The following is a 27,425-nucleotide window of genomic DNA, read 5'->3' on the forward strand; positions in this document are numbered from 1 at the left end:
GAATAAAAGTAAAAAAAAATGCTTTTATTTTTTTTCTTATATTTTTATAACTCGTATTTCTATTAAATTCTCTTCTTATGTGTCATAGCGTTACGTATAAGTAGTCATAAAACTGCATTAAAAATTGACTGATATATAAAGATTTTTAGACGATCATATGAATATTATTATAATATGGTCTTGATATTAGCGCAAATAAGTTAACAAGTCTTAGCTTTATTTTTTAAAATACTTTAGAAACTGGAAACTAAGAAGAATGAAATCCTGAATCCCAAAACAATAATAGTATACAAACGCCCAACCCTGAACAAACATCTATGTGGCCTTAGAAACATTTATCATTAGCTGACTCTTCACATAACTATTGTAAGTACCTTCCTCTACATAACTATACTAAGTACCTCAACCTTACAGAAGATCACAACTAAATGATACTTAATTATCTTATCTCAAGCAGAGTTATGGTCCTGTTGGTGACTAAGGTGACCAGAGCTCCTAGGTAGAGTCGAAAACGCTATAATATTTGATAAAGGAAACTTCTATCGCCCCAGAAATTTCGACCAGGATAATATTATAGCAATTATTATTAAAATCCTAATTATAGAATATGTATATAATATAAATATATTCCAGAAAGCTCTCAAAACAGATACAGCTATTTATCAACAGACTAGCCAACCCGTACCCACTTCGTTGGGCGTTAATTATTTGTTTTTGTGATGCTAATATATAGTAAAGTTTTCATCTCGCTTGCATTGCTCCGACTTGATTTACATATACTATTATTTTGCCCTTAATTTTTTGTTCAATAAAATATATACAATAAAATATAGCCTATAGCACTAGCATAGCACTTAGGTAGTGAAAGAATTTTTATGATCGGATCAGTATTTGCGAAGATTACCCCCTACAAACAAACAAAGTTAGAAACTATACCTCTTTATAATATTATATATATTATATTAAGTAGTATAGATTGATAACACTATAGGTACCTAGATCGATTTTTATTTTTAATTCGACCGTTCTAGATTTCCGGTTCAAAATATAATGTATGTAATAATCGATCATTACTTATTTGTTATCTGAGTAGTTTTATTACATATATTTTCCTAATCGATTTGTAATATTTTTAAATAAAAATGAATCGCTAAATCAGTTGCTAAACGGAAAACTCGAGAACGGCCGTTCAGCTAATTTTTGCCAACTTCAAAAAAAAGAAGGAGGTTCTCAATTTAATTGTATTTGTTTAGTGTAGCCTATAAATACCTGCGACACTTGGAATACCTACAGCAAACGCGCGTTGATGACCCTACCCCAACCAAAATAATTACATCGCCAGGAGCTCTGGCTAGCACCACAGGGAAACAACACTACTTGAAAGCAGACTATGATATCACATTCGTCTATGATATTCTGTAATTATACTTCTTCAGTCGGGCTGTTCCAGAATTTGAGCAAGACGTTTGCTACTGTGCCTACTTTAATTAAAACAAATAGTATTTAAATGAAACGTGAACATAACAACGTTGCGTGATAGTATTCCTATAAACGCACTTACTTGTAATAGGACACGGACTAACGCATTACGAACTAAATAGTCCCTTATCGGTTTAATGTTTGTTTTTTATTCCACACAATCCGTTTATACCAGACTTTATTTATGGTTTGTGATATGATAAGTTATTTACACTAATGATCAAATAAAAACAATATTTGTAGGTGTACTTATAATATGTCTGCATTATACCTACAAGAAAAAAGACAAAAGAAATGTCGTTTATCATGTAAGGTACCTGGGTCGAATATGGCCACCTTAAGGTTTGTTATCCTTTTTTTTATAATAACAAAGCTAAAAAAAGCCAGTTTTAGCATTTGTTCATAATAATTAATATAATAATAAATATAATTAAGGCAAAAAAATACAAAGATTATAAAACGATAAATAGTATTTTAAACAGTTTAAAAAAAATAGATATTGGCCATATTTCCGACGGGGTAGGTCAATATGCCCACATATGTGAAAATATTTGTTGTGTGTATTTACTTGTTTAAAAACCACTATTCACTACTAAAATTGGATATTATATTTTAATTGTGTTTATTTAAAAGGTATTCTTTGGACGACATTCATTACAAAGAAAGAACTATTTAAATATTTAACTAGTAATGTAAATTTGAAAATTTCAACAATGATATTCAAACAATAAGATAGAAAATCAACAAAAAATTAAAAAAGAAAACGTAACATTTGAGATCCTTCATAGATAAACGAGTTCATACAAATTTGTCAGTATGTGCTTTTGTTAACCCAAAGCAGTCTTCGTGGACATACGTTTTTAACCGATTTCCAAAAAAGGATGAGGATCTCAATTCGACTGTATTTTTTTTTAATGTTTGTTACTTTTTTAATCGAACAATTTTTTTTTAATCGAAAGGTGGTATGTGTTATTTGGTCCCATTTAAATTTATTTGAGATCTAACAAGTACTTTTCGAGTTATATCTAATAATGCGTTTTTACTTGACGCTTTTTTCGTCGACCTACGTTGTATTATACCGCATAACTTTCTACTGGATGTACCGATTTTGATAATTCTTTTTTGTTGGAAAGTAGATATCCCATATAGTTAGATAGTTTGGTACCATGATAAGGAAACCAGGATCTGATGATGGAATCCTAAAGAAATCGAGGGAAACTGTCGAAAATCTGCAATAACTTTTGATTGATTGTACCGATTTTGATACTTTTTAATTTAATCGAAAGCTGCTGTTTATCATGTGGTCACATATAAATTTTATTGAGATCTGATAACTACTTTTTGAGTAATTTTTTCGTCGATCTACGTTGTATTACTCGTCAATGTTTTTGAAGTCGGTTTTTTTTTTCGTTTGCGAGCAAACACAATTATTATTCTCTGTAAACATCGATTTTGTTATCTCCTGTTTCAGTGTAGTTTTTAGTCTTAACATTTTCTCCGGAGTTTTTAAAATTTCACAAAAATATGAATATGACTCATTAAATGTTGTGGAACAAACGTTTCTGTAAATATGGCCAAACCCTGGCCATATGAAATCATCATTACAGCCTATACAGTCCACTGCTCGACATAGGCCTCCACAAGTTTACGTCAAAAATAACGTGAACTCATGTGTTTTGCCCATAGTCACCACGCTGGGCAGGCGGGTTGATGACCGCAGTACTGGCTTTGTCGCACCAAAGACGCTGCTGCCCGTCTTCGGCCTGTGTATTCCAAAGCCAGCAGTTGGATGGCTATTCCGCCATCGGTCGGCTTCTTAAGTTCCAAGATGGTTGTGGAACCTTGTTATCCCTTAGTCGCCTCTTACGACACCTACGGGAAGAGAGGGGGTGGCTAAATTCTTTAGTGCCGTAGCCACACAGCACCATGGCCATATGAAATGAAAGTCATGAATTTTTTTTGCTTTTATATTATTAAATAAAAAACACGGAATGTTTTGATAAAAATTATGTGGTGTCATGGGACACCAGGTAGGAACGAAGTTCCTTCGGATAGTATAGAAGCAACAGAATTTGAAAAAAAAATGTTGAATTTTATATATATTTTCTAGTTCTTGATTTTTTTTTTTTAATTTTGTTGTTTGGTTTTTAATTAAGTACATAAAAGTATCTAAGATTTTTATTTTTGTGTTACCCACATTAGGAATTCTAAACATTTTTGAATATCATATCAAAAATTGACCGCTCCAGCGGGGTTTGAACCCGCGTCTCCGACTTGCCGTGTCGGCGCTCTAGCCAATTAAGCTATGGAACGATGCACCCGCTCGAGCGAAATTTTCGATATGATAATTTTTAATTTTCGGTTTAAGCGAACCGTGGCGCCGTCTATAGTGAGCTCTTTACTGAAACCCGTAACTATTCAAAGTTTCATATTACAATGAAAATCTTTGACAGGAGACGACACCGTGCTATTTTTAATATCTAAGATTTTTATTTTTGTGTTACCCACATTAGGAATTCTAAACATTTTTGAATATCATATCAAAAATTGACCGCTCCAGCGGGGTTCGAACCCGCGTCTCCGACTTGCCGTGTCGGCGCTCTAGCCAATTAAGCTATGGAACGATGCACCCGCTCGAGCGAAATTTTCGATATGATAATTTTTAATTTTCGGTTTAAGCGAACCGTGGCGCCGTCTATAGTGAGCTCTTTACAGAAACCCGTAACTATTCAAAAATGTTTACATAAAAGTATTTAGGAAATTTAGTATTTTAGAAAATAACAATTACCGTAAAATAAAATAAATCAAACAAAATAATAATAATAATAATTCAAACTATTAAGTGAAATAAAAAACATATGGCTTTATTTATTTTTGTCTACAGTATAAAATTACATAGATAATTAAAAAAAATTTAACTAGTAATATTTTAGTTTTACAAACGTCATATTATACAGTCGTGTGACTGATATTACGTCACTTCCGTTATATATTTTTCTTACGGTTTTAGTATCACATTTTTTTCAGTTCGCTCGCCCAGCCAAATGTCAAGCCTGCCGTAAGGAACTTCGTTCCAATAAACAAAGAAATATTAAATTACAATCGTCACACAATATTTTAATGTGAGTAGCAACGATTTTTATCAGAAAAGTAACGAAATACAAGACAATATTTACTTCATGTTTTTATAACTACAACAGTATGTTTCACAATAATGGACGCTGGGCGACCAGCGAGTGCGCGAGAGGGGTGACAAATACGCTGTTCTGATACATTCGGAATTAGCGTTAAGTTATGATCACTTTGAAGTTATTACAAAGTTTAGTTTTTTAAATAATGGCATGTGGCCATAATTTCCGGCTGGCCATATTCGACCCAGGTACCTTAGGTAAAACCTTCACAGGATTGTATGGTAGATATAGAAATAAAAAATCTACAAATATATATTTCTTTTACAATCGTCTTCCTAGTATTTTAATGGTGTAATTAACTAGGCGGTAGTGACTACACGAATTTACTTTATTAAACTCTTACCAGATTGATAGCCTTTCATGGTTATTGGTCTTTGCTCTTGTGAGACGCAACATAATTTATAGCTTTCGTCAACAAACAAAATTTACCTAAAATATGGCTATATGCATTTTTCAATTTGACCAGGCAGTTGCAAAGGTAATTATTACTAACGCGAACTCTTTAAAATATTAGTAGATCGGTAATCGGTTTTCTTACGTGGTTACGGCAGTAAGAATATAGCCACCCGCTCTCTTCCCGTGGGTGTCATAAGAGGTGACTAAGAGATAAGACAGTTAACCACCTTGGAACTTAAAATGCCGACCGATGGCGGGATAACCATCCAACTGCTGGCTTTGAAATACACAAGCCGAAGACGGGCAGCAACGTCTTCAGTGCGACAAAGCCAGCCCTGCGGTCACCAACCCGCCTGCCCAGCGTGGTGACTATAGGCAACACACACGAGTTCACGCCATTTTTGGCGCGAACTTGTGGAGGCCTATATCCAGCAGTGGACTGTGTTAGGCTGAAGTGGAATCGTTTTTCCCCGAGACGGATTGAGAAGTCTGAGACCGAGGGCAATGAAAGAATAAAATATTCAGTGAAGTATTTGATAAAGTTATTACAAAAAATAAATAAATTAACAAGTTATGTACTCATAAATAAAGTCATTGATATGTTCGATCAAAAAATTAATAAGAAATAAATGGGAACTTGAAATGAGGAAATTTTGATGTAGGGTAGACTGGGTACGGTTGTGCCAGGGTACGGTAGTGACCTCAGGCCCTTGGGGCCTAGGCCCAGACTTAGGTCTTGGACTTAGGCCCCAAGGGCGTGAGTTGCCGTATCTCCTACTGGATGCGTCCCCCTTAGGTGGCGGATGGGGGAACGGCACTCGCCTGGTTCCAGCGAGTGGTAGGGGTCTTAGGTCCTGAACCCCCGTGGACTAAAACCGGCGGACGGACGAGGCGGGTGGTTCGGTCGCCCGCCCTGTAGCGCGAAAGCGCGGTGTGCCGGCCGGGTAGTACTGGCTCCCTGGAGCTATGCTCGGTTGCTGGTGCAATCCGGCAGACCTGATGTGTGAGTGCCAGGCTGTGCTCACTCCCTGGAGTTTTTAGCTTGGTTGTCGGTGCAGTCCGGTGGACCCGTGGGGTGGTTGCTGGGTCGCGCTGGGCTCCCTAGAGCTTGCTCAGTTGCTCGATATGATCCGGCGTTGGAGGTGTGGCATTTACCTAGCCAGGAGAGACAGGATGGGTGGGTCCGGGGGGTTTGGCTTGCCCGCCCTGCGCTAAGGCGCGGTGTGCTGGCCGGGTTGTACTGGCTCCCTGGAGCTTGCTCGGTTGCTGGTGCAATCCGGCAGACCAGTCGCGTGAGAGCCGGGCTGTGCTGGCTCCCTTGTCCCTTTAGCTCGGTTGTCGGTGCAGTCCGGTGGACGCTCCTGGACATGTGTCCCCATTCTGCAGATGGTAGACTGATCCGGTTGAGCGTCCCTTCCCTCCCGAACGGCTGGCTTGAGATCCCACGCGTCGTCAGGAGGGGTGGTCTTGTGGGTGCCGCCCCTCTCTGGGTGCCGGGGCCCGGATGTTTTAATTCGGGCCGGCCCGGGCAAGGTGGTGCATGCTAACGCGACCCCATCTCGCCTCACATAGGCGGAGGTCTGCTCACACGTGGATGGTTTTTATTCAGTAAGAGTCTGACTCCCCTCCGGTGCCCCCTCGCCGGAGGGTGTCCATGAAGGATTTTCCCCACGTTAAAAAAAGGGTGCGGTAGTGACAGTCGTTATAACCGCGAAACCATATGGAATGCGGGGAAGAGTGTAAGAGAAAAAAGAAGCGCTATGCATTTCTACATATGTTTCCCAGTATTGCGTTAGCCAGTGCCCGTGCTTTTCAACAACCCAAAGTAAGTTTTTTTGTTCAGACTCTTTTAATATTTATTTTTATTGGTATACATATATATTATAGCAAAAATTTTTTTGTTCTAAATTGAATATTAGTAGTTAATTACAAATGATTACTTTTTACGTAGATAATTTAGGTTACTCATGGTGTTTTATTGTTTTCAGAAGTATGCGTTGGGTACGGTTGTGACAAATGTAGTAGGTACGGTTGTGACATATATTTTTTTATGTTTTTGCTTTTAGATGCCCAGAAAACGCTTGCGGAAGATCGAAAGAACACGGTCTGATATTCGTAGGATGCTTATATTATTATTGAGTGTGAAGTGTTCATTATAGACATACTCGTACAAGAACAACTGAAAGAAATGGTTGTATGAGCAAGTATTATTAAAATCTCGAAATAGATCTGTATAGATCAAAAAAAATTGTGGCAGTCACAATTTGATATATTTTTTAATTTCTATGCAAGAAACCTTTAATTGACAAGCCACCCTTAAATCTACCTCTGGATTATCTAACAAAGTGTCTGTAACATTCCATGTCTGCGCGAGAAGTAAAAATGAGTCATGCGATGGAATTTTTTTATTTAATGATAAGTATGAACAATTTAGAGCTTACGGTACGAACAACAACACTACAAAAACTACAATAGTTTGCCCGTCATGCAAAGAAAAACATATTGTTGTCAGGTGTTAAGGTGAAAACTAGAACCGTTTTCTATAAATATTCTCTTAGAAACGTGAAATCTTCAGGGACAACTTAATAAAGATACAAATATTATTGAAATGATTAAATAATAAAATTGCATGCCATAGAAGATTTGTTTCTATATGTAAATGGGTAATATTACCATACCGAGAAATATAATTTATAGATCTTAGATCTAAGCTTCCATTAAGTTATCAAAAATAGATATAATATTATGTTATAATGAACTTAAAAATCAAGTGACCCTTTCCTTTCGGAAGTTTTTATTTACATAGCGTAGATAACGTACTGATAAATTATTGATATGCGAGGTAGGTGCACAATCATTGCAGTCGCCGCTCGGTACGTGCTGTATTGACACGCCGATAACGACAATTTATTTAAGAACTTTAGGACCATAGAAACCTATTTGTGTTAAAATGGACAGAGACAGTGAAAACAAGGACAAAAGTGCGTACCTTTTGCGTGGTTCCGTTGGTATTTGTAGCAAGAGTGAAGGAAATCTTAATGAAGCGATGGCGTCTTCATCGGAAACGATAGTATTTGATAGTAAAATGATCAAAACATCGACTGTAACAGATGAATTGGCGGCCACGTGGGGTGGTCGTTGTTCGCTACCAGAATCTAGAAGATTAAGAAGGATACATTCGTGGTCAGGTGGCCCGCCTCACGATCTTCCCTCCGAAATCCGAATATTAAGAGAAAGGTACAGTCTGTAGCAACTTATTAATGGAGCTGAATAAAATTTTAACCATTTGTAACAATAATGTATGAATAACTTAATCCTTTATAACTTAATTTCGAATTAACTAAAACGACAAAATTTTAATGATTTGAAACTAGGTACATACCTATTTTGATAACATTAAATGATTTATAAAATCTTTAACCACGTGGTTAAACGTACGTATATACCTATAATAGGTATTGTTAACTGGAAAATTATCAATATATAATTGATAATAGATAAGATGTCAAATTTCACTTGTAAACTATTCAATGGTACCTAATAATGTAAACAGCATAATAAATATTCAAAACAATCAAAAACATTTAAAAAAGTATTTTATTACAATAAAACACTTGTTTCCATTCACTCATTAGTTATTATTTAGTTACACCTTGTTGAAGTAACACTACTTTACGCACGCTTGACTTTGAGAGTAAGCTGGAAAATGAGTGACGACAGCGTTACGATAAGTGTGATTGGGTGAGGTGGACGGAAGCTGAGAGGGATTTTTAATTAATTTTTTTATAATTTTTATGAATTTTGACGTTTACTTGTACATCAACAAATTAAAAAAAAAATACACAAATTATTAAGAAAAAAATCTTCAAGAAGTAAAATTTAAATACTATACCGACATCCAAATACATCAGAAAATATGATTCCTTCATTTGATGCAGTCAAATTATTTCAGTCAGTTAATATACGTGTCATAGTGCGAATTTAAAAAAAAAAGTTGATAAAACGGTTTCATTTCAATTTTACAAATCAATGTTTATTGAAGAAAAACTAAAATCAGTTAACTTACTTATTTTTGACCAAATTTCTGAAACGTAGTTATTGTCTACCACGTTAATACAAATCGGTCAACACTCATCTGTCTATTCAATTGTCTATTAACGACAGTTTAACCAGACCTAAAAATATATGTTTTATTTCAGATTAGTGCGCACACAAGCTAAATTACGTCCGGGAGCGGTTCGACATCTCTCTCGTCATCAACGACTGACACTGGCTTCTCTTGCATTGGTCGACTTCATGAGCTTCTGTTCTATGAGTATCATGGCTCCATTTTTCCCCCGGGAGGCTGCAGAGAAGGGTCTGTCCGAAACAATGTGTGGTATCGTCTTTAGCTTCTATGCTATTGTCATGTTTTTGACTTCACCGTTTTTTGGTAAATATGTAAGTATTTAGAAAAGTTACTTTATTTATCGTAACGGTTAAATGACTATGAACCTCCAAGAATATGTTTACAAAGTTTCAAGGTGATCGGTTAAGTAGTTTTCGCTCGAAAGCGTAACAAACAAACTTACATTCACATCTATACTAATATTGTAAAGCTAAAGAGTTTGTTCCTTTGTTTGTTTGTTTGAACGCGCTAATCTCAAGAGTTACCGGTCCGATTTGAAAAATTCTTTCATTTTTAGATAGCTCATTTATCAAGGAAGGCTATAGGCTATATATCATTACGCTGAGACCATTAGGAACGGAGCACCAATGAATAATGTTTCGAAATCGGTTTTTTTTTTTTTGCTTTTGAGAACTTCCGCTGCGTGCGCTGCGTAAACTGTTAAACTTTCGCAAAAATCATATAGGTATGACAGAATTGTTCCCCTTTAAAAGTTACACGCGGACGAAGTCGTGTGCAGAAGCTAGTACTAAATTACACAAAAAAAGTTTGGAAAATCTACGAGGTAACTCATACGTAGTAATGATGCCTTTAAATATTCCACAATGTATATTTAGAAAACTTTTTTACTGGTAAATTACTAGGTAGAAATTATATGAGACTTGCTGGCTCATTGAGTCTCGTTGAATGTTAAATGGTGTTAAAGATATTTATAAACTGGTCAATTCAAAAAGTGTTGAGAAAAGGACAATGTTCCACTTCCAAAAGTTTATTCATGTTATTATCACTCTATGAATTTAGGATGTCTTTTTTGTCTATGGCAGTTTTGTAATAATAATAGTAAAGGTAAGATTTGTAAGTGGTAAATATGTAAATGAAGAATATAAAAATAAAGAAAAAGTGTTTAAAAGATAAAAGCTTTATTACTATTCCTCGTTCCTGTCAAAATAACCAACAGTGGTAGCAGAGCGTGGTTCTCTGCAGTTTCCGGCAATCTATAAAAAGAAAAATATCGTCGAACACAACGTGAAAGAACAAAATGGCGTCAGGACAATATGAGTTTAACATGAAACAATTTGAAGGAGAAAATTTCGATACGTGGAAATACAGATTGAAAACTATATTAAGAGAGCAGGAATGCTTAGATGCTATAGAAAGTGAGAATTTTGCGATCAAAACAGAAAACATAAAAAAGGAAACAAGAGCAGTAAGCATTTTAGTAAGCTCCATCGCAGACAGTCATATTGAATATATAAAAGACGAGAAAACGGCATATGGGATGCTTAAGATATTAGAAGAAAACTTCATGAAGAAAAATACCAGAAGTAAAATTTTTATAAGAAGACAATTAATGGAAATTAAGTTTAATGAAAATGAAAAATTGCAATCACACTTTACACAAATGGAGGAATTGTTTACACAACTCAAAAACGGAGGATCCACCCTGTCAGAGGAAGAAAAGGTGAATTACATCTTACTTAGTATGCCGAAATCTTATGAAGTAATAATAACAACTTTGGAAACTATGACTGATCTTAGTGTCAACTTTGTCAAAGAGAGATTGCTGGGGGAAGAGGAGAAAAGAAAGAAAACAAAATCAGAGGCGACAACAGATGTCAACAATGCTTTCCTGTGCTACAACTGTGGTTTGCCGGGTCATAAGAAGTTTCAATGCCATAATAGAGGAAGAGGACGTTACGGACCAGCCCCAGGAGGTAATGCAGGATGCGGACAAAAAGGTCAAGAAGGACAATACTTGAATGCAGGCAGAGGACGTGGATATGGCAGAGGACGTGGACATGGCAGAGGACGAGGACAATATAGGGGACACTACCATGAAAAGAACCATCACACATTCCTGTCAACATTTGAAGAAGAGGAGGCACCGCTGTGTATTAGTGAGGTGAATGTAAATGAAAGTAACTACACTACATGGTGTGTAGACTCAGGTTGCTCTGATCACTTAACTAATAATAAAAGTTTCTTTATAGATTACATACAATTAAGTAAACCAAAAATAATTGCAGCAGCTAAAAATGGTATCATGTTACAAGCAATTGGCATAGGTAATATTAATGTAAAATGTTTTGTTGGTAGAAAAGAGTCTTATTTTACTATTAAAAATGTTTATTATGTCCCTGATTTAAGAAAGAACCTATTGTCAGTATCTAAAATAGAAAACCATGGCTTTAGAGTAGAATTTTACAAAGGTAAGATTAGAGTATACAACTATAATGATCTTACCATGATAGGAAATCAAGAAGGTTCACTTTATACAGTCAAATTGTTAATAGATAAACTAGAATGTGACTACACTAATATTGATGATGTTAACTTGTGGCATAGGCGCTTTGGACATTTAGGAATTAAAAATTTAAGTTTATTAAAACAAAATAACATGGTAAATGGATTAGGAGACTTAAAAACAAATAATTATGATACATTGTGTGAACAGTGTGTGACAGGTAAAATGACAAGACAACCATTTAATAGAGAGGGTCATAGGGCATCCAGGCCTTTAGAATTAGTGCATACAGATGTGTGTGGGCCAATTAACCCACCAACAAGAAATGGATATCGCTATTTTATAACCTTTATTGATGATTATACTCATTTTGTAATGATATACCTATTAAATAATAAAAGTGAAGTTTTTAGTAAATTCAAACAATATTATTATTATGTTACAAACCATTTTAATAGGAACATCTTAAAACTTAGATCAGATAACGGTAAGGAATATGTAAATAAAGAATTTCAAGATTTTTGTTATTACAAAGGAATTAAATTGGAGTACACGGTCCCATATAATCCAGAAATGAATGGGGTAGCAGAGAGAATGAATAGAACGTTGTTGGAAAAGACCAGAACAATTTTATTAGATTCAACTTTAGGAAAAGAGTTTTGGGGAGATGCTGTATTGTACTCAGCATATGTTAGTAACCGAAGTCCATCAGCAGACAGGTACCATACTGCAAGTGAACTCTGGGAAGGAAGAAAACCGAATGTGTCAAACATGAGAGTATTTGGAAGTTTAGCATATAATTATGTACCAAAAGAGTGCAGACAGAAGCTTGATAACACTGGACGTAAGATGATTATGATTGGATATGCTCCAGCAGGTTACATACTCTTCGATCCTGAAACACAAAAGGAAGTACATGCAAGAAATGTGATATTCGATGAAAAACCTAAAGAAAAATACGTACCAAGAATTTACTTACCTTACCAAGATGTAGAAGAAAAAGATGAAGCACCCGAAGAAAGAAAAAAATCACCTGAAAAGAAAAAAGAAGAAGGTAAGAGAATAACAGAGAAGAATACAGAAGATAACACACAAGAGAAACAGAATAAAGAGTCATGTAGTGAAGAAAACACAGAAGTTTATGAAGATGCTGTGCAAAAATTAGAAAACCGACAGGTTGAAAAGGAGCTAGCAAGCAGGGAGAGACCTAGAAGAAATATTAGAAAACCTAAATGGCAAACAGATTACCAGTTAGATGATAATGAAGATACAGGAGATATATTATATGCTTTACTTACGATTCATTCTGACGCACCACAACATTTTGAAGAGATACAGAACAGAGAAGATAAACAGCAATGGGAAAATGCTATATCAGAAGAAATGAAAGTCCTACAAGAGAGTGAAACATGGAAGATAGTACCTAAACCAGAGAATAATAAGTTAATAGATACCAAGTGGATATTTACTAGAAAAGATATTGGAGACAAGGAAATATGTAAAGCAAGGTTGGTAGTAAGAGGATTCCAGCAAAAAGAAAATTTAGAAAACATTTACTCACCGGTTTTGAAACTGCAAACATTGAGAGTGTTGTTGTCAGTAGCAGCACACAGAGACTATAATATTCATCAAATGGATGTCAAAGGAGCTTTTCTTTATGGTAGGATAGATGAAGATGTATACTTAAAGCCCCCTCAGGGATTAAATATACCAGATGGTCATGTATTAAAACTAAATAAGTCACTATACGGATTAAAGAAATCTCCTAAATATTGGTATGAGAAATTTAACGAAGTTATAACTACTTATGGTTTTGAAAGATCTAATAATGATTATTGTTTATATTATAAGAAAGATATATACTTATTAATATATGTTGATGATTTGTTAATTTTTGGACCTAACAATAAAGAAATCGAAAAAATAAAAAGATATTTGTCAGAAAAATTTAGAATGAAAGATATGGGAAGTAATAATTTAACTTATTTGGGAATTTCTATATTAAAACAAAATGGACAGATCTATCTGAATCAAACTAAGTATTTACAAAATGTTTTAAAGAAATATGGTATGCAAGATTGTAAGGGCATGGATACACCTATGGATCCTAATTTACAACTAGACATAAACACTGACCTAGACATGACGTTAGAAAACTATTGTAGATCACTCATAGGATCTTTAATGTATTGTATGGTTAGCACTAGACCTGATTTAGCTACAGCTGTTTCATACTTAAGCAGATTTCAAGGAAAACCTAGTGTAAAACTTGTAAAAGCTTTAAAGCGAGTTCTTAGATACATAAAACAAACAGTTAATTATCAGTTAACTTATACCAATTGTAATGTTAATAATAATAATACTCTAGTAGGATATGCTGATTCTGATTTTGCTAGAAGCATGGACAGAAAGTCTACTAGTGGTTATGTTTTTAAACTTTATGGTAATACTATTTCTTGGAAGTCTAAAAAACAAAATATTGTGACATTAAGTACTACTGAGGCTGAGTTAGTTGCTTTGTGTGAAAGTTGTGTAGAGTCTTGCTGGTTAATGAAATTACTTAAAGATGTAGATGTTAACTTGAAACATGTAACTATTTTTGAAGATAATCAGAGCACTATAAAGACTGTTAATAATCCTGATCAGAAACGTCTCAAACATATTGATATAAAATACAATTTTATTAAGGAAAAGGTAGAACAGGGACTCATTAAGGTAATTTATATTTCTACAAATAATCAGTTAGCAGATTTAATGACAAAGCCTCTAACCACTCATCATTTTAGAAAGTTTGTTACTTTGTTGGGTTTGGAAGATTGTAACATTGAGGGAGAGTGTTGAGAAAAGGACAATGTTCCACTTCCAAAAGTTTATTCATGTTATTATCACTCTATGAATTTAGGATGTCTTTTTTGTCTATGGCAGTTTTGTAATAATAATAGTAAAGGTAAGATTTGTAAGTGGTAAATATGTAAATGAAGAATATAAAAATAAAGAAAAAGTGTTTAAAAGATAAAAGCTTTATTACTATTCCTCGTTCCTGTCAAAATAACCAACAAAAAGTAATATTTTTAATCGTCATTTAGAAATGACTCAGTCTAGATTATTAAAATATAGCTATTTATATTTATTAAAATTGTGTAGTCCTTGTGGGTCTCCCCACCGTGCCTCAGAGAGAACGTTAAGCCGTCGGTCCCGGTTGTTATCATGTACACCTGATAGCGATCGTTACTCATAGTGGGGAATATATCCGCCGACCCGCATTGGAGCAGCGTGGTGGATTAAACTCTGATCCTTCTCCTACACAGGGAATGAGGACTATGCCCAGCAGTGGTATATTTCAGGCTGAAGCGATATTTATTAAAATATATCACAATTTTTTACTTCGTGTTGTTTTTGTGCTCCGTTTTCTCGAATTAAGAGCCCATATCATTCTTAGTTTTAACGTAGTATTCAACTGGTCAAAGAATTTTCAAAATTGGTCCATTACAGATAAACAAAAAATCAATTCTTTCCTATTTTATTTAAATATTAATATCGAAACTATGTTAGTACAAAAAATGAGATATCATTTATCAAATATTGTATGTTATCTAACCTAATTAAAACAAAATTTTAATTAATTAATTAATCGAAACTAAAAAATAAAATAAAAAAACATTATTAATAATAATATTTATTTACAGCTTCCAAAAATAGGAGCAAAGTTTATGTTTATAGCTGGTATGTTTATCGCGGGCTCTTGTAATGTTCTATTTGGGTGAGTTAACTATTAGATTATAATATGAATTACGGAAGTCCTCGTCGGACGACTTAGAATTAAAATAAAATTAAAATAGTTTTAAAGTTTTATAGAAACTAAACGTAAACTAAATTCTACAACTAATCTAAGTGATGTCTACCTTTGTTCGATACAGAGAGAAGAATGGTCCCTTATTTTTAAAATGCTCACTAAATTATAGCGTAAACAATAATTTACGTCTTCTTCTTCTTGGGCTTAATGGCTTTCAGTTGTGCCAGGGGGCACTGTCGATTTCGCCAATGTCACGTGGGATAGAAAAGACACGAAGGAGAAATGTCACTGGTTTGAGATTAAAATGTCACTGTGAATGTCTTTACACCATGGATAAAAAATAACCCTATGCCAATCAATACTTTTTGGGGGTACTTGATTACGCTGACGGTGCCGCTAAGGATGCGAATCTCAAACCATAACATACCTAAGCTTATCTGTCACTAAGTTTTAAATAAAGTTTTGGTATATATTTGCCGTGGTCTGGGTGTTTGTGCAGTCCTTGTGGATCACCTCACCGTGCCTCAGAGAGCACGCTAAACCGTCGGTCCCGGTTATTATCATGCACACCTGATAACGATCGTTACTCATAATAGGGATATATACGCTAACCGCCATTGGAACGGCGTGATGGATTAAGCTCTGATCCTTCTCCTACATGGGGAAAAAGGCCTATGCCCAGTAGTGGGATATTACAGGCTGAAGCAGAAGCATATTATACTAAAACACATACTCATTACAATTTTGGGTACAGAAGTATTGCACTTGAATAATTTTACAAGTATTCTCTTAAAATAATAAACGTTATTAATAAGCTATGTAAATATAATTAATATCAAGTTTTATGAAATTACGGTTATAAAATGCTTTATTTAATTGTTTATCACTATAATAGACGTAGTTATTTAATTGTAGAACATTGGTGTTAATAGAAGATTCATCTACTTTCGCCGTGATGTGCTTCGTGGTGCGAGGTATGGAAGCGTTGGGCGCTAGCGCCTATTCGACTGCCAGTTATGTTTTCGTAGTGAATGCTTTTCCAGACACCATTGGATCAGTTTTAGGAATCCTGGAAACTTTTGTCGGCCTCGGTATGTCCGTGGGTCCAGCGATCGGAGGATTATTGTATTCGGTATGGATTGTACTAAATGTTTTGTCTTGCTTGAACTAAATTCTTTGCATTTTTATGTGTATATTATATGGTATTGTAATCTTTTTTGGAATGTAATTATATAGATATTCAAGGTAAGATTTAACAAAGTTTATTTACATTAAATAAAATATATATGTACCATTTGTTTGATAGCTTGCCGCCATTTTGTAGGTACCACACCTTTTCTCTTGATCAATCCTGGTAGCTTATTCTCAATTTCTTGATTATTTCTCATCAGCTGATTGTTTTGCCCGGCGGTAAAAGCGCGTAATGAATGATGCCTTTCCAATCCAACCATACACTCAACATCACCTTATTGCGATTCAACCTGGGTTTCGTGATAGTCTGTGTAGCTTGACTGACTCTTGACTACGATCCCTTTCGCACATTCTCATCGTAGGTGATCCACTTTTCGTCACCAGTGATCAATCTCTTTAAAAATAGTTTGACATCATTACGTCTTAAGAGAGAATCACAAATGAGTACAGGATACTTATATATCAGGGAGCTTTTTTGTATGACCAGCCTTTTTCAAATGGTCCAAACTGTTTTATGGTATATTCTCAAAAATTTAGCTATATCTAACAACTCAAATGTCGATTTAACTCCTCTTTTTCAAAAACGTCATCACGTTTATCTGTAAGCTAGCTGCTGGGTGCTAGCGCTCCTGTGCGACCAGAGCGATATACATCTTTGACAAAAAAAATCCTGACTGAAAACGCTTAAACCAATTTCGTGCTACTCTTACCAACACTGCACTATCTTCATATTCGTCACAATTTATTTTCGCACTTGAATCGCATTTTTCTCTTTTTTAAGTAAAACTTTAAAATGTACAGAATTTCTTCGTTGGATTAACCCATTTTGACGGTCAGATAAACAAATGAAAAGTGGCGGGAAACTATTTTTTACTTTTTAATTTCATTTTCAAAATGTCACTTTCTAATGGTATCAAAACCAGCCAGTTACAAACATTACGACCAGAACATTTTATTGCAACTTTTTTTTAGAAATTACGAACAGACTTTTTCCCCGACCTATAATTATTTATAAATCATAGTAAAAAGCAAAAATGTAATTTTTACCACTTCCAAAGTTACCGTAATTTCGGATATTATTGTTTCAGATAGATCGGAGGATTTGGTCTACCATTTTATAGCCTGGGTATTGTAATGGTATTGACAGTGCCCATTAATCTTATTCTACTTACTGACTGTGATGGTAAGTTTACCATATTTGTATATTTTGTTACACTTAAAAATACATAGAAATATTGGTTATTGTAAGGATGCAAGAGAGAGACATTGTCATGTAGCCAGATAGGTACTGCAAGAAGTACTAAATAAAACAAGCGGGTGCCGTTTTTTCTATAAAGGATTATCCATAATTATTAATATGTACGCAATTTTTAATCACGAAATCATTTATAGGAGAAGGTTCTTGCTCTTGTGATATAATATTTGTTAGGGAGAACTAAAAATGTAACCTAGGGTGACAAAGAAAGGAGAGGGGTCGAAAAAGGTAAAACTCCGCATGACCTATTTTATGTACGGCACCTAATATAAATTAATATTTTCAGAATACGTGTCTGGTTCAAAAACTGCGTCAATTCTACAATTATTAAAGATTCCTTCAATCATCATCACTGGTTTGGTAATTGTTATCGTCTCAAATACGTGGGCTTTCCTTGATCCGACACTTGAGCCTCATTTAAGACAATTTGAATTATCAACGAAACAAATTGGATTTATATTTCTTCTGTTTTCCAGTTTATACGGAATCTTTAGTCCGATTTGGGGATGGGTCGCAGACAGGTAAATGGACCTAAAGAGTTTTATTTAAAACATCACTAGTGTAATAACTATATTGTAAAATCATTATTTTAATTGTAACGACTATGATTTTATATGTATATGTACCTACCCAATTTTGCTCGTCGATACATGAACATGAATTTATTTTTGAAACAAAGTTATTTTTATAGTTAAGATAGTAGTTTAAGTGTGTAGTTGGTTAAATTTTGTTCTTACTTAGTAATACATGAGCAAGAATTGTTAACAACACTGGATAAATTCCATCCATGTTAATTTGTAACGCTTCGCTTCAGCCTGTAATATCCCACTGCTGGTCATAGGCCTCTTTCCCTATGTAGAAGAAGAATCGGAGCTTAATCCACCACGCTGCTCCAATGCGGGTTGGGGGATATATTCCCTATTATGAGTAATGATCGCTATCAGGTGTACATGATAACAACTGGGACCGACGGTTTAACGTGCTCTCCAAAGCACGGTGGAGAGACCCACAAGGACTGCATAAGCACCGAGACCATAGCAAACATCTATATGGCTAATACGAATGTTTCCCATGTGCGGGGATCGAACCTGCAACCGCCAGCGCAACAGCCACAAACCAGTGCTGTGACTGTTGCACCAACGCGCCAATTAGTTTTTAAAAACATACTTAATTACAAAATAATAATTGTGTTTGCTCGTAAACGAAAAAAAACCAACTTCAATTACATCTTCGAGTAATACAACGTAGATCGACGAAAAAATAGTCAAGTAACTACGCGTTATCAAAGATTACTCAAAAAGTAGTGACCAGATCTCAATAAAATTTATATGTGACCACATGACAAACAGACAAACATCAGCTTTCGATTAAATTAAAAATTATCAAAATCGGTACACCTAGTAAAAAGTTATTGCAGATTTTCAAGAGTTTCCCTCGATTTCTGTGGGATCCCATCATCAGATCCTGGTTTCCTTATCATGGTACTAAACTAGGGATATCTTCTTTCCAACAAAAAAAGAATTATCAAAAGCGGTACACCCAATAAAAAGTTATTGCGGATTTTCAAGAGTTTCTCTCGATTTCTCTGGGATCCCATCATCAGATCCTGGTTTCCTTATCAAGGTACTAAACTAGGGATATCTCCTTTCCAACAAAACAAGAATTATTAAAATCGGTACATCCAGTAGAAAGTTATGCAGTATAATACAACGTAGGTCGACGAAAAAAGCGTCAAGTAAAAACGCATTATTATATATAACTCGAAAAGTAGTAGTTAGATCTCAAATAAATTTAAATGGGACCAATTGGCACACACCACCTTTCGATTAAAAAAACATTTGTCGAAATCGGTCCACACGGTCAAAAGTTCTGATGTAACATACATAAAAAAAATACAGTCGAATTGAGAACCTCCTCCTTTTTTGGAAGTCGGTTAATAAAACACATACTTGTTCCATCAATGACAAATTTAGTACCTATAATATAAGGTATAATAGTAAAGTTAAACTGATTATGTTATTTTAATAATACAACCTCATTTTTGTTCACACTACGTTAATGACCTAAATTGAAAGCAATTACGTGAATAATATAATACATGAAAAAAATGAACTGTTTGTTCAAGCAGCCATCATTAACCAATACAGTTTTTAAATGTTTATTTTTCAGAGTGCATAATCATTGGTGCATGATGGTATGGGGTTTGTTTCTTTCTTCCATCGGATTACTACTTCTCGGTCCATGTCCATTTATTCCTGGCCTTCCACAGTTAGTAACATTGGTCACATTTTATGTATAATATTTGAAAATGTAGTAACTAGCATATATATAATATTAATAAATATTTTACTTTTACAGGGACTTATGGTTAGATCTATTAGCGTTATCTATTATAGGAATGTCGGTGGCTTTAACATTGTTGCCAACTTTTCAAGGAGTATTGACAAGTTCTATGTTAGTAAAAATATTTAAATATTTCTTAATATTAATATTATTTTTTTATATGTGAATCAATTATTTTCATCTTATAGCTACGAAGGCGGCTGTCCTGAAGCTCTTGCTACCTACAGTGCTGTAGCTGGTGTGTGGTCTTGTTGCTACTCCTTAGGGGAAGTTCTAGGTCCTGCACTAGGTGGAGCGCTAGCACAACAGTATGGTTTCCCGCTCTGTGCCACTATTTGCGCTGCTGCTTGCTTCACGATGGTATTGTAAAATTTTTGAATAAATAGAATCACGATCACAAGGGGTTAATAAATTTAAAAAAAAAGACATTGAATGTCGATATAATTTATAAATTGCAAAAATGACTGAAATCAAAGTTCTTTAGTTTAATCAGATTTTTTTTTTTTTGTTTTAGCCCAATATTACTAGTATGCTAATAAAATCGACCAAGTGTAATACAGCCTATGCGTATTATAGAGTTTCATACTTCACAATGTGTCGATTTAGAAGATTTCAATTTTATATTTTTAAAACTTATAGCTGTAATAATAAGTTTTCGTTTTTACTTCCCTAAATACATTACATCGCACGTTAAAATAATTCCACATTTACTCGATAATAATGCTAATGTAGTTATGATATTTTTTCTATAATTTTCCTGTATTGTAAACTCCTATTCAGGAGCTAACTTTTTTTGCAAACAACATAACTTAAACAAAAAAAAAATCGTGTATAGGAATATACGTAAAGAAAAGAAAATATTATTTTGCCAAATTATAGTTTTTTATATTAATAAATCGTTAAGACGGACGCATATATGCACCAACTATAAGAAACACCTGTGAACCATTTGTAATTTCTGTCCAAACAAGAGTATGTATTGATTTGCACTGGGGCGCAGCTAGTCTTTAGATTTTGTTTTTACGTTCAATTAATCCTTACCAAAGGGTAAGTAATGAGCTACTTGGGGAGGCCTATGTCCAGCAGTGGACTGCGATAGGCTGAAGTGAAGTGAAGTAATGAATTAAATATATTGGAAAATACAGGGTCGTCTGAACCTTAACGCTTTCGATGTATGATACCCTAGTAAACTCTACGCAGGGTGAAAGTAAATTCTACAATTGAGTGTTACTCGTAGCAGAGTAGTTAGTATTTTTTTTTTACAAAACCCAACATTTAACAATTTACATACCCAAAAACCCTTAATATATTGGAAAATACAGGGTCCTCTAGATCATGAGGTATAAATTTACTTATAAAAGTATATCTTTGAGAGAATATTTGTTTTAATTTCAGGCGATTGTGACGCTCACATTTTTTTCTTTGCAAGAGTCATCGAAGTGGATAGATGCTATTGATTCAGAATCGACCACAATTCCATACACAGATTCAACATGGAATAGTAATCACTTTTGTCAAACGCAAAGTGCAACAGAAAGCCGACTATCAGAAAACTCACGACTTATCTCCCCGTGCATATGTGCATCCAACACGGGTATACATTTAAAATTTTGATGGCTTTTTGATGTTCATCTGAATGATAAAATAATGCACTGTTTGTTTCCTTTACAGCATACTATGTGGTTCAGACTTCACCATATAAGAAAGTTTGTCTGAAACATAATAGAAATAGAAAAAGTGGTTCAGCCAGTGTCGCTGATATGGTTGCATATTTTTTAAAGTTCCAATATTTGACAGATATGTATGTAACTATAAGAAAATCAATGGCAAAGAAATGTAAATCTAACTCGTTAACTGATACTGAAGAATTATATCAGAATTATCTCGATAATGATAATGAAGTGAACTGTGATGTACATACAAATATTAAATTAAATGAAAATGAAAATGGTGCCGTAAACAATGTCATAGAAGACTGTCAATTTCAAAACAAAGAAGATAGTTATTGTTCTTATTTAGAAAAAACAATTTTCGGCCCTGTGGCAATGCAGATGAAGAAAGAAAATATTATTATTAAAAGAAATAACAAGGGTCTCGTAGCTAAATTAGTTTCATTAGACGAGAAGAAACAGACTTCGGATGAAATCATAGAACATAATTTACAAAAACTTCATTTTTATGAACAAGATCCTGAGTGCGCGACACTTAATGATATTTTTGTAAGTTGAATGAAACTTTTAATTATTAGACAATCTTGTATCCACCACCACCACTTCAGCCTATCACAGTCACAGCTGGACATAGGTTTTGACCATAGTCACCACGCTTGGCAAGTGGGTTGGTGACCGCAGGGCTAGCTTCGTCGAACCGAAGAAGACAATCTTGTATATGTATATGTAATCTAATCTCTTCGATTTTTTTTTATTACGTGCTAAATTATACAAATTTATAGAATTGTTTTAAATCGAAATAAATCTAATGTTAGTTTTAAAAAGTGTGTGTGTACTTATGTACGCACGTAAGAAGTTTTGCTAGCTAACATCACGTTGCTAACTTCTTCTTCGTTGACTAGCTAACTTCAGGGTATCGGGTTCTTCATGACGGTGTGCGCGCCGAACACGCCGAAATAAGTATAATTTCAAAAATATTTGCTGTTTTGTTTGTTTTAGGATGCTTGTGATTGTAGAGACGAAGTAACATACGTAAGAGGGACCGTTACTCTTTCATCATCAGGAGCTTGTGAAGTCTAGAAATTATATTATAATAATGAAATCGTCTGTTATTAATTTTATAAGCAGGAACAGATTTTTAGACTATAAGTATTTTAATTTAGGAAATGATTTTAATTTTAATTATTGATTAAAAGAATAATTTCAATTTACAAATTCATTTTTCTTCATCGAAACAATTCCGAAGACTCGTGGTATCAAAAAATATTTTTCTAATATCATCGAGCATTAGGATAGTAGAAGTTGCAAGCAGTAAACACTTCAAACGCTCACACATAAAGGAACATACAGAGTTAACTAGTGCCCCTTTTCGTGTACGTAATTTTCCCCCAAGGAAGACACTCTATGTCAGTCATGCTACCCTAGTGGATTCGACCTCTGTTGACGATTTCTTGACGTCGTCTTGTCTACTGCTTGACCATTGTCCAAAACTTTGGTGTCAAAGAAAACATTTTTTCTGTAACGTGTCATGAAAATTATAAGTGAAAAATTCAAGTACGATGGAAAGCTACGAGGCTATGACCTATTGAAGACTTATGTACTAGGAAATCAACAACTATAAAACAACTAAGCTAAACCATTATGATTTCCTGGTACAATTGTTTTTAAAATATTCAGACCCTTAAAATAGTTGGAATCGCACAGCTCAGGCATTAGTGAAACAGGTTTCCAGTTTTTGCATTTTGCAATGTGTATATACTTTTTTAATTACTTTCTTTATATAAAAATAAATAAATATAATGTATATGTATTTATATAATGAATAAACGCAAAAAAAATCGCTTATAAAATTAAGTCGTAATTTCAGTATATTGTTGATAGTATTAAAAAAGTACATCAATAAATATATCTTTAATATTAAAGTCTCTGTCTTTAATAAAATCGAATTATCTTTAAATAAAACACTTATTGCAATCTACCCACACTTACAAATACCTCTTTACCGGAGGGGTGGATTTTGAGGGTGAATAGGGCGTGGCTGTGGGGAAACTCGAAATGGGAGGGCTCTTTTGATATCGAAAGAAATCGATAGTGCTTCCTATCCTTTTCTGGCAACGAAATAGCTCTTTCGATCTATGCCACCCTGGTACGCTCTACGTAGGGTGAAAGAAAATTTTACAATTGGTTGTCAAACTCGTAGCAGGGTCTACCTTTAATTATTTTAGTCTCTACGAAACAAAAATGTGATAATTTTTTCAAATGTTGGCACGGTATTTCTTAAATTTTAACAATTGAACTTAAGTACTTTATAAATTACTTAAGTTGATGAATATAGAGCATTCATTTAGTTAAAATACCTATCTAACTTGGTAGGCGTTGAAAAAAAATTAGTTACACAAAAATAAGTCGCAAATACGAAACAACAAAAATTATCCAACGTATGACGTGTACATTTAATCTAACAATTATGCAATAACAGACGCCCATTGAATCGATCTCAATTAATTGATCCATGCTCTCATTTATGTTCATGTATCACATTGTGATATATCGTGGAACTGAAAACAACGTTAGCAAATCTCGTAAACAAATTTTGCAAAAAAGGTCGAATCAAAAATTTAAAGGTTCAAGTAACAGCCGAGAATATATTAAATAATAATAATGAAGAATATTATAATCTTGTGCTTCGTTTGTCTAGTTACTATAAGTGATACCAATTCTTCCTCCGATGGTAAGGAAAAATGTGAAGGGATATATGTACGCGATAAATTTCACAAAAAAGTCGTTATAGGAATGGGATTGAATAGGCCTTATCAATTGGCTTATGATCATCATAATCATAAAATTTTCTTCAGCTATAACATCGGTAAAGATGATGAAGATTCATTTCAAATTGGATTCCTAGAAAAAGGTCACATAAAACATAAAGTTTTAAAAGAAGTAGAAAACGGATTTGCGATTGCGATCAATAACAATGATAACGTTGTTTATTTCGGCGGTAGTGATGGAATATACAAACAACATCTTAAAAGTAATGATAGTGTCATAGAAAAAATCTTAAGCCATCAAAACATTTGGGATATGTTCTTCAAACATCATCTATATTTTATCGCATATCCCTCGCAGAAATTATATAAGTACGAACACCGTCAAAACAAAACAATACCTGAACATCAAAAAATCATTCATGAAAAAATATTTCAATTTGCAATTGATGGAGATGAAGATAAGTTTTTTACAAATGAAACCGGCTTGTACAGGATTAAAAACAGTACCGATCATCGAATTTTTTACGAAGGACCTAAAGTATATCGAGCTATCGAAATAGATAACAAAGGTGTACCCCATTTTAGTGGTCAGAATGGAATTTTCGTCGTGAATAAAAAAAATGATACACTGGAAAAAATTGCACATGTTAAAAATATATTTGGTTTAGCGTTCGATAATGATAACAATATTGTTTACTCGGACCCACATGAAATAGTTAAATTATTGCCAGAGGATTGTTAAGCTACGCTGTTTTAAATAAAATCAGTTATTAATTCTGTGTAACAAAAGATGTTAACAAATCAATTAATATTTTTAAAATTAATCAGTAAATGACATTTAACAATATTTATGTAGTGCTATGTTAATCAATTATCCCACTTTGTAATTTTGATTTTGTAAAATAGAAAATAGTTGTATTAACATTTGATAACATATGAATCAGAATTTTTTTTAAATGTAAATATTAAATTTTTCAAATTAGATTATATTATTAGTTGTAACATAATAAAAATATAAATAAAAAATTACATCTTTACTAAGTACCCGTTGATGTCATTGTAGCCCTATTCCAAATACTACCTTTCTGTCTAATAGATTAAAAATAAATAAGCATTATCTTGACCGTCAAATATTTTATTACAATTCGAAAAACGCTTCGCAAATCAATATTTTAGATGTTTAAAAATTTTACAAATAATAAAAAAAATCGTATTTAATACAAACCTGGTTCAGTATTAACACAATATCAGGTACCTACCTTATAAAGCGGTATACAGTGTTTTTTTATCAATTTGTATCGTACATTTATACGTATTTCGTCTTACTTCTCTAATTTATTAGTCATTTCAATAATCCCTCCGTAAATAATAATTTGATTTTTTTTTGCGGCTTGTGAAGCGGCTGAAAAAACAAAAGTAGACAAATACAGGGGTCTAGGCTCCGAATATGATTTTGTCCCATTCGGTGTCGAGACCCTTGGTCCGTGGGGTCCTAGTGCTAAAACACTATTTAAGGAAATAGCAAAAAGGTTAGTCGACGTCACAGGAGACCGAAGAGCTGGCAGCTACTTCGGACAAAGAATTAGTCTAGCTATTCAAAGGGGGAACGCTGCCAGTATCTTCGGAACCTTGCCTAAAGGGACTCCTTTTAATAATATTTTTTAGTTATTATATTATGTGTATATATATACTTAAGGTTTTCTTTTTTTTTTTTTTTTTAGTTTAATGTAATTTATCTGTTAAATATAGCTTAACTATTTATTTTTATAATTTATAATATTATATTTATTAGAATTGTACTTCCAAATTTGAGCAAAGTTAAATTTATGTATTTATATTAATAATATAATTTATATATATATATATACAAGTAATTTGATATTGTTCAAACGACAAATTGGTAAAATTAATCATAAGATTTAGAATTTTATTTGTTAGTTTATAATATTTATTATTAATTTGAACAATGTAAAAAAATCTCATGTCTCTATATTTGGGGCCGCACTTCTCTGAAACGATTAGACCGATTTTTATAACATTACTAGAGATGTACAAACAACGATTGTCGGCAAACAAGCGTACGGCTCACCTGATGGTAAGCGATTACCGTTGCTTATAGACGCCTGCAACACCAGAAGCATCGAAAGCGCGTTGCCGATCCTATCGATAATCCCCCCAGCCCCCGGAGCTCTGGTCACCTTTCTTACCAACAGGTACACAATACTGCTTGAAAACAGTATAATTTAGCTGTGGTTTTCAGTAAGGTCTAGGTACTACCCCAGTCTCTATCTTAATTATTTAAAATTTAATTTAATAATATGGAATATCAGTTTAAAAAGAAAATTTATTATTCGTTCCAGCTATATCTATTTTAATACTAGCTGTGTCTGCGACTTTGTGCGCGTGGAATTTTGGAACAAAAAAATTATTGTTCAGTTCGCAGAGATATAAAATAAATAAAAGTCTAAAATAAAAGTAGCCTATGTTACTTCTTATTGCATCAGCTATCTGGCAGTGAAAGTGCCGTCAAAATCGATCCAGCCGTTTCAAAGATAAGCCGGAACAAATAGACAGACAGACAGACAAACGACAACAGAAGAAGAGAGATACAATTTTTTTTTTTTTTTTTTTAAATATGCATTTAGTAAAAAGCGATTATTTTAATACTACAAACAGACACTCCGATTTTATTTATTTCTATAGATAT

General features: G+C 33.8%; 2 protein-coding genes and 1 long non-coding RNA gene across 3 annotated transcripts; 2 read left to right on the top strand and 1 right to left on the bottom strand.

The window, feature by feature from the left end:
* The first annotated feature begins 8,112 nt into the window (after positions 1-8,112).
* On the top strand, positions 8,113-23,052 carry LOC123663946 (MFS-type transporter SLC18B1-like). The gene is made up of 12 exons (XM_045598586.1): positions 8,113-8,303; positions 9,266-9,449; positions 15,385-15,458; positions 16,407-16,623; positions 17,775-17,865; positions 18,224-18,458; positions 20,107-20,205; positions 20,296-20,391; positions 20,469-20,640; positions 21,676-21,874; positions 21,952-22,499; positions 22,950-23,052. The coding sequence occupies exons 1-12, from the start codon at positions 8,113-8,115 to the stop codon at positions 23,028-23,030; spliced, it is 2,187 nt and encodes a 728-aa protein (XP_045454542.1). The 3' UTR covers positions 23,031-23,052.
* Positions 12,130-13,497, bottom strand: LOC123663954. The gene is made up of 3 exons (XR_006744727.1): positions 13,260-13,497; positions 12,678-12,731; positions 12,130-12,593 (listed from the first exon to the last, which is right to left on the bottom strand). It is a non-coding gene; the product is annotated as an uncharacterized LOC123663954 (long non-coding RNA).
* Positions 23,053-24,611: 1,559 nt separating the features above from the next.
* On the top strand, positions 24,612-25,560 carry LOC123659282 (ommochrome-binding protein-like). The gene has a single exon (XM_045594530.1). It carries the CDS (start codon positions 24,612-24,614, stop codon positions 25,458-25,460), a length of 849 nt encoding a protein of 282 aa, XP_045450486.1. The 3' UTR covers positions 25,461-25,560.
* Positions 25,561-27,425: the final 1,865 nt, after the last annotated feature.

The sequence above is a fragment of the Melitaea cinxia genome, chromosome 2, assembly GCF_905220565.1.
Source record: "Melitaea cinxia chromosome 2, ilMelCinx1.1, whole genome shotgun sequence".
NCBI lineage: Eukaryota > Metazoa > Arthropoda > Insecta > Lepidoptera > Nymphalidae > Melitaea > Melitaea cinxia.

What these genes read in the sequence shown, in the direction of transcription:
- LOC123659282 (XM_045594530.1), top strand. Translation starts at nt 24,612, where the DNA reads ATGAAGAATATTATAATCTTGTGCTTCGTTTGTCTAGTTACTATAAGT.
- LOC123663946 (XM_045598586.1), top strand. Translation starts at nt 8,113, where the DNA reads ATGGCGTCTTCATCGGAAACGATAGTATTTGATAGTAAAATGATCAAA. An exon ending in TCTACTTACTGACTGTGATG is followed by an intron (nt 17,866 to 18,223) that starts GTAAGTTTACCA and finishes TAATATTTTCAG; the next exon opens with AATACGTGTCTGGTTCAAAA. An exon ending in CATATGTGCATCCAACACGG is followed by an intron (nt 21,875 to 21,951) that starts GTATACATTTAA and finishes TTTCCTTTACAG; the next exon opens with CATACTATGTGGTTCAGACT.